The 15,070-nt window shown below is 49.4% G+C and overlaps 1 protein-coding gene across 2 annotated transcripts in view; it reads right to left on the bottom strand.

Moving 5' to 3' along the window:
* Nucleotides 1-955: 955 nt before the first annotated feature.
* The window catches only part of PLPPR2 (phospholipid phosphatase related 2), a 109,747-nt gene continuing 95,632 nt past the window's right edge, over nucleotides 956-15,070 (bottom strand). The window contains exons 7-8 of one of the 2 annotated variants that reach the window (XM_069604160.1): nucleotides 13,948-14,085; nucleotides 956-1,244 (exon numbers count right to left, since the gene is read on the bottom strand). In XM_069604160.1, coding sequence (XP_069460261.1) covers nucleotides 1,212-1,244; nucleotides 13,948-14,085 — 171 coding nt within the window. In that variant the 3' untranslated portion in view covers nucleotides 956-1,211. The remainder of the gene's footprint in view (nucleotides 1,245-13,947; nucleotides 14,086-15,070) is intronic. The other variant, XM_069604159.1, reaches the window with a different exon arrangement.

Raw genomic sequence — 15,070 nt, 5'->3', positions numbered from 1 at the left:
TTTCAAATATGGCATTGACTGTAATTTGCTGAATGGTTTTACCCCTCTCCCCTGGCATCATCCCCAATGATTTTTGTTCTCTAAGTGGATGGAGAGCTGTGAATGTGTATTGATTACAGGGGCTTAAACTTCATATTCATAAACAATCAGCACCTTCTACCCTTAATCTCATGTTTGATTGGAAAGGTGAGAAAGGTCACATTTAACACACAATTTTACTTCAAAGGAGCAGATCACCTTGTTTGAGTTCCTAAAAGGTTGCATTCAAGACACAACTTAGTCTGTTGGAGTATGAAGTCATAAAGCAATTTCATTTTTTCACCTGTGTCGTGTTGTATGATTTTTAGATCCACTTGTAACTGTTTACTCTGCTGATATATTGAGTCTACCCACCATTGTAAGAGGTTTCTGACACAACTGCAAGGCGCTCATCTTTTTTCGCAAAATGTATCAAATGCCAGTTTTAGTAATCAGTGATAGAATTTCTGCGGATGGTTATTGCTTGATTAGGTTCTATTAGCAAAACATTGACAAGCACTGGTGCTTGCATAGCTGGTACTATTACATGAGATAGTGAAAGATATCTTTGTGCCCTCAACTGGAGGTCCCACTTGCCCAAGTGTGTTATTAATACATTAGTAACCTGGCAAACACTACAAGGTTCGATAATCACAGTTACAGCAAAATACCTACTTCTTTTGCATGGGTCAATGCAGCTTGCACTAGTGCTTTCTGTGCTGCTTCTGTCCTGTGTGTCTGTGTGGGGAAAGCTGACACTGCAGCCATTGCTGTGCCCCGTGTTTCTGCTTGTGGTGTGTAGAACTTCTTTGATTGGGAAGCCCCTTGCAGAGGATAAATACATCACAAAACAAAATGAATTAATAATTTATTGTATTACAAGTCTTGTTAGCCAGCATTGCCCACCCCCTCCCACCCTCACCACCCACCACCCTCCACCCCCCACCCCCACACACCATTACTGAGCATGCTCACAAAGGGTGGTCTGGTAAAGCACCCATAAACAAAAGCCAAATTAAGTGAAAGAGATCAAAATAAGACACACACAGCCCATTCAATCGCATTGGCACTGGATGTGAGAAGCCATGGAAGTGTTGGCCGTGCTGGGGCTCTTCATCGCCTAGACTTCACTGGTCAGTGACCGGGAAGGGATGAGGACATCAGGCGTGACGGGGAAGATGCTCAGGCAGGGGTCAGGTGACATCCGTGAACGCAGCTCTGTGATTCTGGAGAGGGGCGGCACCAGGCCGAGCGATGGGGGGAAAAGAAGAAAGAAAGAGGCACCTTTAGATTTGGATCAGTCATATTAAGTCTCCAAACAGCACATTTAAAACCATCTGCGGGCAAGAGGTCCGATGTAACAGCAACACCATGCAACGCGATATATTTCACTCGTCATATCCAGCCAGCGCATTCTCTCAAGGCATTCTGAAGCTTGAGGGGGATGGGCCCAGGCAGCTTGTAGAGGAGTTTGGATGGATGTGTCCTGTGCCCTTGGAACAAAAAAACAGGTACAAGCGCATCAGGGACCACACGAGAATCCCTGCTGGAGCCAGTCCAATGGGACTGCAATGACAATCTACGGCCTGTAGATGGTGCTGTGCCTCATCAGTCTAGACGCACGCTAGTCTGTATAGCTTGCTGTTTGATTTTGGTTCTTTAATTGAATGAAGCAATTGGTACAGGTACACGTTTCCAATTCAGGGCAAAAGACCTCGTTAAGAGTTTTGAGGTAAATATGTCAGTTTTAACACCAAACATGTTCACCGTTACTGCCACTCAGTCCTGTAACATTACCACAGGATTACGAGTCTGTCAGTTCCAGCATTACAGGTGGTAGTATGGCGCTGCAGATCAACATTTTTGGAGTTAAGACTCCATGGGAATTTTCGGCAGATTTACTGCCAGCGGTAAGAATGTGCAATAAATCCGCCCAGTTTTGGGGGTAAAGTGAAGGGTGTGCCTCCAGCAAAATTCTGGTGGTAGATCATCCAATTTACCTCCAGAACGTATAATACGGCAGTGCGTCAAAGTGGCGGTAAAGTGGCACTAACAGAATAACAGCCACTTTGCCGCCATTTGTACTGCACCTCCATACTTATAAAGGGGCCAGATTCCAATTGCAAACCGCAACCTTTACCACACACTGGTTGAAATGAAACTTCACAATCATGGCTGCCCACCACCTGTCGGCTGTTCTCTGCCTCTCAGTATCTGACTGTAAGTAGGAGGGACACCAGCTGCCTATGCCGTTCCTGGACGCACACAGCCATGGGGGTAATTTTAGGAGGGACAGGGGTGTTTGTCCCGCCTAACTTTCATGGCACACCATTTTGTCCCCATTCGTTTGGCTGGGGGACCTTTTCTTCAGATGTCATGTCCCCCCCAACATTTTCAGCAAAGTTACTCCACTGCACACACCGATGTACAGACCGCAACTCACAGTACTGCGCTACTGTTAAAAGATGTCAGCCCAAACCCTGGCTGCCCACACTCTGCACAGCTTGTTCTCGAGATCTGTTAAACAATCAAATACAAATGAAATATAAGTGTGTGCTGCTGTACATATCTGTTCTGTGTTAGGCAGGTTTGCCCTGCGGCAACCTGTGCTGTACCTGTTCAGTGTCTGAGTGGCACTGCGGCCCGCCCTGTGTCTGCTGTGTGTGTGGGTGAACCCTGCACTGCTGCACCCTGTGCTGTACCTGTTCAGTGTGTGAGTAGGACTGGTACTGCTGCCCACCCTGTGTCTGCTGTGTGTGTGGGTGAACCCTGCACTGCTACATCCTGTGCTGTACCTGTTCAGTATGTGAGTGTGGCTGGCACTGCTGCCCACCCTGTGTCTGCTGTGTGTGTGGGTGAACCCTGCACTCCTGCACCCTGTCCTGTACCTGTTCAGTGTGTGAGTGTGGCTGGCACTGCTGCCCACCCTGTGTCTGCTGTATGTGTGGGTGAACCCCGCACTGCTGCAACCTGTGCTGTACCTGTTCAGTGTATGAGTGGGGATGGCACTGCTGCCCACCCTGTGTCTGCTGTGTGTTTGGGTGGACCCCACACTGCTGCACCCTGTGCTGTACCTGTTCAGTGTGTGAGTAGGGCTGGCACTGCTGCCCACCCTGTGTCTGCTGTGTGTGTGTGGGTGAACACCGCACTGCTGCACCCTGTGCTGTACCTGTTCAGTGTCTGAGTGGGGCTGGCACTGATGCCCACCCTGTGTCTGCTTTGTGTGTGGGTGAACCCGGCACTGCTGCAACCTGTGCTGTACCTGTTCAGTGTGTGAGTGGGGCTGGCACTGCTGCCCACCCTGTGTCTGCTGTGTGTGTGGGTGAACCCTGCACTGCTGCACCCTGTCCTGTACCTGTTCAGTGTGTGAGTGGGGCTGGCACTGCTGCCCACCCTGTTTCTGCCGTGTGTGTGTGAACCCTGCACTGCTGCACCCTGTGTTGTACCTGTTCAGTGTGTGAGTGGGGCTGGCACTGCTGCCCCCCCTGTGTCTGCTGTGTGTGTGGGTGAACCCTTCACTGCTGCATCCTGTGCTGTACCTGTTCAGTGTGTGAGTAGGGATGGCACTGCTGCCCATCCTGTGTCTGCTGTGTGTGTGGGTGAACCCTGCACTGCTGCACCCTGTGCTGTACCTGTTCAGTATGTGAGTGTGGCTGGCACTGCTGCCCACCCTGTGTCTGCTGTGTGTGTGGGTGAACCCTGCACTCCTGCACCCTGTCCTGTACCTGTTCAGTGTGTGAGTGTGGCTGGCACTGCTGCCCACCCCGTGTCTGCTGTATGTGTGGGTGAACCCCACACTGCTGCAACCTGTGCTGTGCCTGTTCAGTGTATGAGTGGGGATGGCACTGCTGCCCACCCTGTGTCTGCTGTGTGTTTGGGTGGACCCCGCACTGCTGCACCCTGTGCTGTACCTGTTCAGTGAGTGAGTAGGGCTGGCACTGCTGCCCACCCTGTGTCTGCTGTGTGTGTGGGTGAACACCGCACTGCTGCACCCTATGCTGTACCTGTTCACTGTCTGAGTGGGGCTGGCAATGCTGCCCACCCTGTGTCTGCTTTGTGTGTGGGTAAACCCGGCACTGCTGCACCCTGTCCTGTACCTGTTCAGTGTGTGAGTGGGGCTGGCACTGCTGCCCACCCTGTGTCTGCCATGTGTGGGTGAACCCTGTACTGCTGCAACCTGTGCTGTACCTGTTTGGTGTGTAGGTGGGGCTGGCACTACTGCCCCCCCTGTGTCTGCTGTGTGTGTGGGTGAACCCTGTACTGCTGCAACCTGTGCTGTACCTGTTTGGTGTGTAGGTGGGGCTGGCACTGCTGCCCACCCTGTGTCTGCTGTGTGTGTGAACCCTGCACTGCTGCACCCTGTGTTGTACCTGTTCAGTGTGTGAGTGGGGCTGGCACTGCTGCCCCCCCTGTGTCTGCTGTGTGTGTGGGTGAACCCTGCACTGCTGCAACCTGTGCTGTACCTGGTCAGTGTGTAGGTGGGGCTGGCACTGCTGCCCACCCTGTTTCTGCTGTGTGTGTGTGTGTGTGTGTGAACACTGCACTGCTGCGCCCTGTGCTGTACCTGTTCAGTGTGTGAGTGGGGCTGGCACTGCTGCCCACACTGTGTCTGCTGTGGGGCTGGCATTGCTGCCCACCCTGTGTCTGCTGTGTGTGTGGGTGAACCCTGTACTGCTGCAACCTGTGCTGTACCTGTTTGGTGTGTAGGTGGGGCTGGCACTGCTGCCCACCCTGTGTCTGCTGTGTGTGTGAACCCTGCACTGCTGCACCCTGTGTTGTACCTGTTCAGTGTGTGAGTGGGGCTGGCACTGCTGCCCCCCCCTGTGTCTGCTGTGTGTGTGGGTGAACCCTGCAGTGCTGCAACCTGTGCTGTACCTGGTCAGTGTGTAGGTGGGGCTGGCACTGCTGCCCACCCTGTTTCTGCTGTGTGTGTGTGTGTGTGTGAACCCTGCACTGCTGCACCCTGTGCTGTACCTGTTCAGTGTGTGAGTGGGGCTGGCACTGCTGCCCACACTGTGTCTGCTGTGGGGCTGGCATTGCTGCCCACCCTGTGTCTGCTGTGTGTGTGGGTGAACCCTGCACAGCTGCCGCATGTGCTGCTCCTGTCCATTGTCGCAGGAAGGCGTGCACTGTGGATGCCTGTGTCTTCTTACTTCTTATCTGTGTCCTGGGCGGGAGCGTGGGGGGTGAATGCCTGTACTGACTCATTGAAAGTATCACACCTCTAACTACTGCTAATAACTCCCTGCACTTAAAACAAGTGTTCATTTGACTTTTTTAGGAGGTTATGGGGGAAATCAAGCCCTGTCCGTTTTTGCCACCGCTGCTGAGGCTACCAACAACTGTCAGTACCATAGTCTTCTAACAAAATCTGACTAAAGTACACACACACACACACACAACACCTCTTCATACTCTACACACCAAGGTGGCTCCTTGTAAGAGAAGCCAAGCTTATTGGATTTGACTATGACTGTTGCCATTGTGGACTCATTCTGACTGCTAGAAGGTGAACGCATGCGGCACCAGCGGAATCTGATGGCAACGATGAGGCACAGCTGAATCATAGATCTCAATAGGTTATGAAGTCTTGCTTGGCTTGTCCATTGCGCATATCCCTCAACATTTCAATTGAAAGTTGCATTTAACCAAATTATTACAATCTTGTAGAAGTGGATAAATGACCACTTAACACTGAACACATGTTCTTTCAACCAACAAATTTAGGAATTTCAAATTTGTGTTCCTTTTTGGTGATTTTCTTGATCCTGCCAACACGTGTTTCGACCTCAAAATACATCGGTCTTCATCAGGGCTTGTAAATCACCTTTATACAGGTCACTATTATATAATTATCATTGCATCACATCAATATGGTTATTGATTTAAGAACCAGTTACTTTTAATTGTGTATTCTCAATGGGTGGTGTACACACCGATGCACGGCGGGTGATTGCACAGGGGCAATTCGGCAGCAACAGATCCACAAGCAACCAGGGGAAGAAACCAGGAGAAGCAGGTCCCTAGTCTCAGGCAGGGTGGGGAGTAGAGGGAGTGTGGGCATAGGGGTTAGGGAGGAGCCGTTCCTTGAAGAGGAGGGTCTTATGCTCCTTCCTGAAATGTAGAAGCAAGAGCGCATCAAGCCAGCCCATCCTCGTCACATCGTGCAAAATGTTATGTAATCAGTAGAAGTCACGCCACAGTGGCCTCCCCTATAACCCACCTGTCTCACTCCTCAAGTGCCTCCATAGTCACTCTCTGGGTGCAATATGGGATTTAAGAATGTTAACAATATTCCCCACCATACACACCACTATGAACAGCTATGCTCTAAGAAGCATTGCCACAAAAAAGGGACTTCTAGGCCCACAACCAAAATGGCTGTGGCGATCGGTCATGGGCTGAAGTTCTCTCTCAGGCGCTTGCCCTAGATCTGACAGCGGACAAAGGTAATGTGCACAGGCCTTGCTCCCAACAATGCGTCCTACTCTGCCTCACACCACTGGCTTTAACTCTGGGGATTGGACATGTCACCTGCAGTGTGAGCACAGATATCAGCAGCATGCACCTAACACAGTGAGCTATCTTCCCACAAGTGAGCATTGGTTGTGTGGATGTGGCTGATGGGTGTGGGAAGCAGGTGCTGCGGCAAGCTTCACCGGCCCTGGGGTGGTGCTGGTTTGTGATTGTAATTGGCGTGCCTCTGTCCAGAAAGCCCTGGGCTTGAGAGGTAAATGGGAGGTGAAGGGTCACGAACCTCTGTGCCCGTCGCTGTGTCTATATGCCTCTTTATCTTCCGGGTGATTATTAGACAACATGGCGCCCAGGGAGAGACGCTAAAATGTGCCCCTAGCGCCTTGCTGCCACACTGCACACCATGCGCTGCAATCCCTCGCACACGTTATTACATTATTGCAATTTAAATGCATTACTTAAAATAAATAAGTAGATACCAAATGAGACAATATAACAAGATAACAAAATAGACGGTATATCAGGCAGAAATGCATCCTCTCATGTCTTTTGTTAACTCTCTAATGGGCCTGCTCTGGATTCTGCGCCCACACAATCTCCCTTTCTGACTGCATTTTCTCTCTAATGGGCGTGCTCTGGATTCTGCGGCCACACAATCTCCCTTTCTGACTGCATGTTCTCTCTAATGGGCGTGCTCTGGATTCTGCGGCCACACAATCTCCCTTTCTGACTGCATGTTTTCCCTAATGGCTGTGCTCTGGATTCTGCAGCCACACATCTCCCTTTCTGACTGCATTTTCTCTCTAATGGCTGTGCTCTGGATTCTGCTGCCACACAATGTCCCTTTCTGACTGCATGTTTTCTCTAATGGGCATGCTCTGGATTCTGCGGCCACACAATCTCCCTTTCTGACTGCATTTTCTCTCTAATAGCTGTGCTCTGGATTCTGCTGCCACACAATGTCCCTTTCTGACTGCATGTTTTCTCTAATGGGCATGCTCTGGATTCTGCGGCCACACAATCTCCCTTTCTGACTGCATTTTCTCTCTAATGGCTGTGCTCTGGATTCTGCTGCCACACAATGTCCCTTTCTGACTACATGTTTTCTCTAATGGGCATGCTCTGGATTCTGCGGCCACACAATCTCCCTTTCTGACTGCATTTTCTCTCTAATGGGCGTGCTCAGGATTCTGCAGCCACACAATCTCTATTTCTGACTGCATTTTCTCTCTTATGGGCGTGCTCTGGATTCTGCGGCCACACAATCTCCCTTTCTGACTGCATTTTCTCTCTAATGGCTGTGCTCTGGATTCTGCTGCCACACAATGTCCCTTTCTGACTGCATGTTTTCTCTAATGGCTGTGCTCTGGATTCTGCTGCCACACAATCTCCCTTTCCGACTGCATGTTCTCTCTAATGGGCGTGCTCTGGATTCTGCTGCCACACAATCTCCCTTTCTGACTGCATTTTCCCTCTAATGGGCGTGCTCTGGATTCTGCTGCCACACAATCTCCCTTTCTGACTGCATTTTCCCTCTAATGGGCGTGCTCAGGATTCTGCGGCCACACAATCTGCCTTTCTGACTGCATTTTCTCTCTAATGGGCGTGCTCTGGATTCTGGAGCCACACAATCTCCCTTTCTGACTGCATTTTCTTTCTAATGGGCGTCCTCTGTATTCTGCTGCCACACAATGTCCCTTTCTGACTGCATGTTTTCTCTAATGGCTGTGCTCTGGATTCTGCTGCCACACAATCTCCCTTTCTGACTGCATTTTCTCTCTAATGGCTGTGCTCTGGATTCTGCGGCCACAAAATCTCCCTTTCTGACTGCATTTTCTCTCTAATGGGCGTGCTCTGGATTCTGGAGCCACACAATCTCCCTTTCTGACTGCATTTTCTCTCTAATGGGCGTGCTCTGGATTCTGGAGCCACACAATCTCCCTTTCTGACTGCATTTTCTCTCTAATGGGCATGCTCTGGATTCTGCTGCCACACAATGTCCCCTTCTGACTGCATGTTCTCTCTAATGGGCATGCTCTGGATTCTGCTGCCACACAATGTCCCTTTCTGACTGCATGTTCTCTCTAATGGGCGTGCTCTGGATTCTGGAGCCACACAATGTCCCTTTCTGACTGCATGTTCTCTCTAATGGGCGTGCTCTGGATTCTGCAGCCACACAATCTCCCTTTCTGACTGCATGTTCTCTCTAATGGCTGTGCTCTGGATTCTGCGGCCACACAATCTCCCTTTCTGACTGCATGTTCTCTCTAATGGGCGTGCTCTGGATTCTGCGGCCACACAATCTCCCTTTCTGACTGCATGTTTTCCCTAATGGCTGTGCTCTGGATTCTGCAGCCACACATCTCCCTTTCTGACTGCATTTTCTCTCTAATGGCTGTGCTCTGGATTCTGCTGCCACACAATGTCCCTTTCTGACTGCATGTTTTCTCTAATGGGCATGCTCTGGACTCTGCGGCCACACAATCTCCCTTTCTGACTGCATTTTCTCTCTAATGGCTGTGCTCTGGATTCTGCTGCCACACAATGTCCCTTTCTGACTGCATGTTTTCTCTAATGGGCATGCTCTGGATTCTGCGGCCACACAATCTCCCTTTCTGACTGCATTTTCTCTCTAATGGCTGTGCTCTGGATTCTGCTGCCACACAATGTCCCTTTCTGAGTGCATGTTTTCTCTAATCGGCATGCTCTGGATTCTGCGGCCACACAATCTCCCTTTCTGACTGCATTTTCTCTCTAATGGGCGTGCTCAGGATTCTGCAGCCACACAATCTCTATTTCTGACTGCATTTTCTCTCTTATGGGCGTGCTCTGGATTCTGCGGCCACACAATCTCCCTTTCTGACTGCATTTTCTCTCTAATGGCTGTGCTCTGGATTCTGCTGCCACACAATGTCCCTTTCTGACTGCATGTTTTCTCTAATGGCTGTGCTCTGGATTCTGCTGCCACACAATCTCCCTTTCCGACTGCATGTTCTCTCTAATGGGCGTGCTCTGGATTCTGCTGCCACACAATCTCCCTTTCTGACTGCATTTTCCCTCTAATGGGCGTGCTCTTGATTCTGCTGCCACACAATCTCCCTTTCTGACTGCATTTTCCCTCTAATGGGCGTGCTCAGGATTCTGCGGCCACACAATCTCCCTTTCTGACTGCATTTTCTCTCTAATGGGCGTGCTCTGGATTCTGGAGCCACACAATCTCCCTTTCTGACTGCATTTTCTTTCTAATGGGCGTCCTCTGTATTCTGCTGCCACACAATGTCCCTTTCTGACTGCATGTTTTCTCTAATGGCTGTGCTCTGTATTCTGCTGCCACACAATCTCCCTTTCTGACTGCATTTTCTCTCTAATGGCTGTGCTCTGGATTCTGCGGCCACGAAATCTCCCTTTCTGACTGCATTTTCTCTCTAATGGGCGTGCTCTGGATTCTGGAGCCACACAATCTCCCTTTCTGACTGCATTTTCTCTCTAATGGGCGTGCTCTGGATTCTGGAGCCACACAATCTCCCTTTCTGACTGCATTTTCTCTCTAATGGGCATGCTCTGGATTCTGCTGCCACACAATGTCCCCTTCTGACTGCATGTTCTCTCTAATGGGCATGCTCTGGATTCTGCTGCCACACAATGTCCCTTTCTGACTGCATGTTCTCTCTAATGGGCGTGCTCTGGATTCTGGAGCCACACAATGTCCCTTTCTGACTGCATGTTCTCTCTAATGGGCGTGCTCTGGATTCTGCAGCCACACAATCTCCCTTTCTGACTGCATGTTCTCTCTAATGGCTGTGCTCTGGATTCTGCGGCCACGAAATCTCCCTTTCTGACTGCATGTTCTCTCTAATGGGCGTGCTCTGGATTCTGGAGCCACACAATCTCCCTTTCTGACTGCATTTTCTCTCTAATGGGCGTGCTCTGGATTCTGGAGCCACACAATCTCCCTTTCTGACTGCATTTTCTCTCTAATGGGCGTGCTCTGGATTCTGCTGCCACACAATCTCCCTTTTTGACTGCATTTTCTCTCTAATGGGCGTGCTCTGGATTCTGGAGCCACACAATCTCCCTCTCTGACTGCATTTTCTCTCTAATGGGCGTGCTCTGGATTCTGCTGCCACACAATCTCCCTTTCTGACTGCATTTTCTCTCTAATGGGCATGCTCAGGATTCTGCGGCCACACATCTCCCTTTCTGACTGCATTTTCTCTCTAATGGGCGTGCTTTCGATTCTGCGGCCACACAATCTCTATTTCTGACTGCATTTTCTCTCTTATGGGCGTGCTCTGGATTCTGCGGCCACACAATCTCCCTTTATGACTGCATGTTCTCTCTAATGGGCGTGCTCTGGATTCTGCTGCCACACAATGTCCCCTTCTGACTGCATGTTCTCTCTAATGGGCATGCTCTGGATTCTGCTGCCACACAATGTCCCTTTCTGACTGCATGTTCTCTCTAATGGGCGTGCTCTGGATTCTGGAGCCACACAATGTCCCTTTCTGACTGCATGTTCTCTCTAATGGGCGTGCTCTGGATTCTGCAGCCACACAATCTCCCTTTCTGACTGCATGTTCTCTCTAATGGCTGTGCTCTGGATTCTGCGGCCACGAAATCTCCCTTTCTGACTGCATGTTCTCTCTAATGGGCGTGCTCTGGATTCTGGAGCCACACAATCTCCCTTTCTGACTGCATTTTCTCTCTAATGGGCGTGCTCTGGATTCTGGAGCCACACAATCTCCCTTTCTGACTGCATTTTCTCTCTAATGGGCGTGCTCTGGATTCTGCTGCCACACAATCTCCCTTTCTGACTGCATTTTCTCTCTAATGGGCATGCTCAGGATTCTGCGGCCACACAATCTCCCTTTCTGACTGCATTTTCTCTCTAATGGCTGTGCCCTGGATTCTGCTGCCACACAATGCCCCTTTCTGACTGCATTTTCTCTCTAATGGGCATGCTCAGGATTCTGCGGCCACACAATCTCCCTTTCTGACTGCATTTTCTCTCTAATGGACGTGCTTTGGATTCTGCGGCCACACAATCTCCCTTTCTGACTGCATGTTCTCTCTAATGGGCATGCTCTGGATTCTGCTGCCACACAATCTCCCTTTCTGACTGCATGTTTTCTCTAATGGCTGTGCTCTGGATTCTGCGGCCACACAATCTCCCTTTCTGACTGCATTTTCTCTCTAATGGGCGTGCTCAGGATTCTGCAGCCACACAATCTCTATTTCTGACTGCATTTTCTCTCTTATGGGCGTGCTCTGGATTCTGCGGCCACACAATCTCCCTTTCTGACTGCATTTTCTCTCTAATGGCTGTGCCCTGGATTCTGCTGCCACACAATGTCCCTTTCTGACTGCATTTTCTCTCTAATGGGCATGCTCAGGATTCTGCGGCCACACAATCTCCCTTTCTGACTGCATTTTCTCTCTAATGGGCGTGCTCTGGATTCTGGAGCCACACAATCTCCCTTTCTGACTGCATTTTCTCTCTAATGGGCGTGCTCTGGATTCTGCGCCCACACAATCTCCCTTTCTGACTGCATGTTCTCTCTAATGGGCGTGCTTTGGATTCTGCAGCCACACAATCTCCCTTTCCGACTGCATGTTCTCTCTAATGGGCCTGCTCTGGATTCTGCGGCCACACAATCTCCCTTTCTGACTGCATTTTCTCTCTAATGGGCATGCTCTGGATTCTGCGGCCACACAATCTCCCTTTCTGACTGCATTTTCTCTCTAATGGGCATGCTCTGGATTCTGCGGCCACACAATCTCCCTTTCTGACTGCATTTTCTTTCTAATGGGCGTCCTCTGTATTCTGCGGCCACACAATCTCCCTTTCTGACTGCATTTTCTCTCTAATGGGCGTGCTCTGGATTCTGCGGCCACACAATCTCCCTTTCTGACTGCATTTTCTCTCTAATGGGCATGCTCTGGATTCTGCGGCCACACAATCTCCCTTTCTGACTACATATTCTCTCTAATGGGCATGCTCTGGATTCTGCGGCCACATCTGACTGCATGTTCTCTCTAATGGGCCTGCTCTGGATTCTGCGGCCACACAATCTCCCTTTCTGACTACATGTTCTCTCTAATGGGCATGCTCTGGATTCTGCAGCGACACAATCTCCTTTTCTGACTGTGTTTTTCTCCCCGCTCTCCGCGTCTCTTTTACTCCTAACTTGCTACTTTCTTCATTACCCTTTTCCCTGTTCTCCCCATCACTTGTCTTATCACCACTTTCACCTCCTTACTCATCTGTGGATAACTTCTTCCTCCATCTCTCTGCTCTATGCCTCATTCTACTAGTTTCAGAAAGCCCTTGTTTTTTATTCTTTCCCTTTTCTATTTCTTTTTTTGTGTTTCCTCCCTTTTACTCTCCTTGTCTTTCCTCTCATTCTTTCTTTTCTGGTTTTCTTTTTCATCACTCTTTACTGTCCCATTCACCTTCCTTTTATAGTCTGCAATTTAGCATGTTTTCTCCCTGCCTGTCGACGCATCCCTTTCATTTTCTATCACCGCCCTGTCTCCTTTCTTCTCCCCTCTTTTCTGTTGCTAAAGCTCCTCTTTCTATAACCCCTTATTCTCCTTTCTCTTACTTTGCTTTCTTTTCTCGAAAGCCATTGTTTGATTTCTCTCTGTCTGGCTCCTGAGCCCACACCCTCAGTTCCACTCACTCCTCTGCGAGACAGTCTTTCTTGATTGTGTTTTGCAAGGGGCATTGGAGTGCTGCAGGAGCTCAAAGTGAGTGATGTTCAATGTGTCGTGAGTAGGTGCTAATTTAAGGGCGGAATTAAACTTGCCAAAACAAGCATCAAGTAAATCTTTAGGTGCAGGGTGTGGAGCTGGTACATTACTCGGATGGCAGCCCTTTTGCCATACTAGAAATTGCAGTAAGTGGGCTCTCAGTCTCACCCATACTTACTCACAAAAATGTATTTGTCTCCTTTCACTGTAGTGCCCCTTCCACCTTCACGCCCCGGGCTGTCTCCCGCTTTGCCCACCCCTTGAAAAGGCCCTATCTGTGCGTCGCTAGGGAGGGCCTGGGGGCTATAGCCCTGGGTCTTTTGGTTGTAGCCCCAGATAGAGGCTCAGGGGCTACAGCCAAAAGGCTAGGTAGCCCTGAGTCCCGCCATTAGCATAGCCCCAGATCTTTTCCAGACCTAGCAACACCCCTACATATGAATCCACCTTTATAAGATGCTGTCTAAAACAGCAGAAAGGCCTTTCAAATAATCCAGCTATTGATCACCATTTCATCCCCTTCGTGGGTTTCGTGCTGCCTTGTGGAGAGAGCACCTTTGGAGATGTATTTCTCCCTCTGGCGCTCTGTTTTCCCGGGGCTACGTGTCTGCTCCTTCTCATTGCACGTTGCATGTCTACAGAAACTTAGACTATTGCTTAACGATGCCTTTGTCAAAGCTGCGACCACCCCAGCCCACCCCTTACCTGAGCAACACTTAACTTTTCAAGTGGACTCTGCACGCAGGGGAGGACCATCACGGGCACACTGACCAGCTTGTCCGGTGGAGGGGCCTTCTTTGTGGCAGGCTGTCGACTCTGGAAGTTATTCACTACACACGTGACCTATGAAATGACGCGTTAGAGGAAGCGTTAGGTGAAAGTGAGAGACAATGAAACAGGCAACGAGGCATATATTACAAGAGAGGAAGGCATTTTAAAGACCAATTGGTCAAAGCAGAGAGACCACCAAGGGAGAGACAACAAACACTTAAAAAGAAGATGGCAGGCACATTTGCATGTTTAAATTGTAATAAATGCAATAATATCATGAAAGGGGGTTATGTGAGGCATCCCAAGAATGGTAATAAAATAAAACTCAATGACTATGCTACGTGTGATTCTAAGTCTATAATATACAGTTTAAGTTTCCTTTGCAGCATCTTATGAACAATGCAAGATCACCAATGGGCCGACACTTTGCTGAAAACAGGCATAACATAGCCCAACTTAAAGTTGTCATATTGGAAATAGTTAAGAAATCCCAAAGAGGGGGAAACTATGCTAATCGCATGGACCAAAGAGAAATCTTTTGGATTGAGAAACTAAACAGCTTAACACCAAATGGGATGAATGAGGAGTACAGCTTCAGGCCTTTTTTATGAAAGCTGTTTAAAACATGTACTGATCTAATACATGTGTGACTATGATGCAACATAACAAATGTAAGATGATTTATCAAGAAGTAGGACTTGTTTAACTGATACCTGCTAAACACCTGTACGTCATACTAGATGTTAACTGCTAAGCAAATTAAATACAAGATCCCAAGTATGATCCAAATGCGCCTTGCTCCCAAAGTGCCAAACGCCTGTGGCGCCAAACACTGTGCCCTTGCCCCACCGCGGACTTCACTGCTGCAAGGACTCTGGCGGCAATTGTATCCAAGGGGGCATGGCCAAGCAGGGACAGGGTCCAGGAAGGAGTAGTTCCAGGCACCAAACACTGTGCCCTTGCCCATTCTCAAAGCGAAGAGGAAGAAAGAATTCTCCATGTAAACTTCATTGGTTGAAGGAAACGTACGCATGGACCATAGATCTGGTGTGGCTAC

The sequence above is a fragment of the Ambystoma mexicanum genome, chromosome 3q (genome assembly GCF_040938575.1).
Source record: "Ambystoma mexicanum isolate Mex_15411 chromosome 3q, UKY_AmexF1_1, whole genome shotgun sequence".
NCBI lineage: Eukaryota > Metazoa > Chordata > Amphibia > Caudata > Ambystomatidae > Ambystoma > Ambystoma mexicanum.
This window is presented reverse-complemented; position numbering and strand designations above follow the sequence as displayed.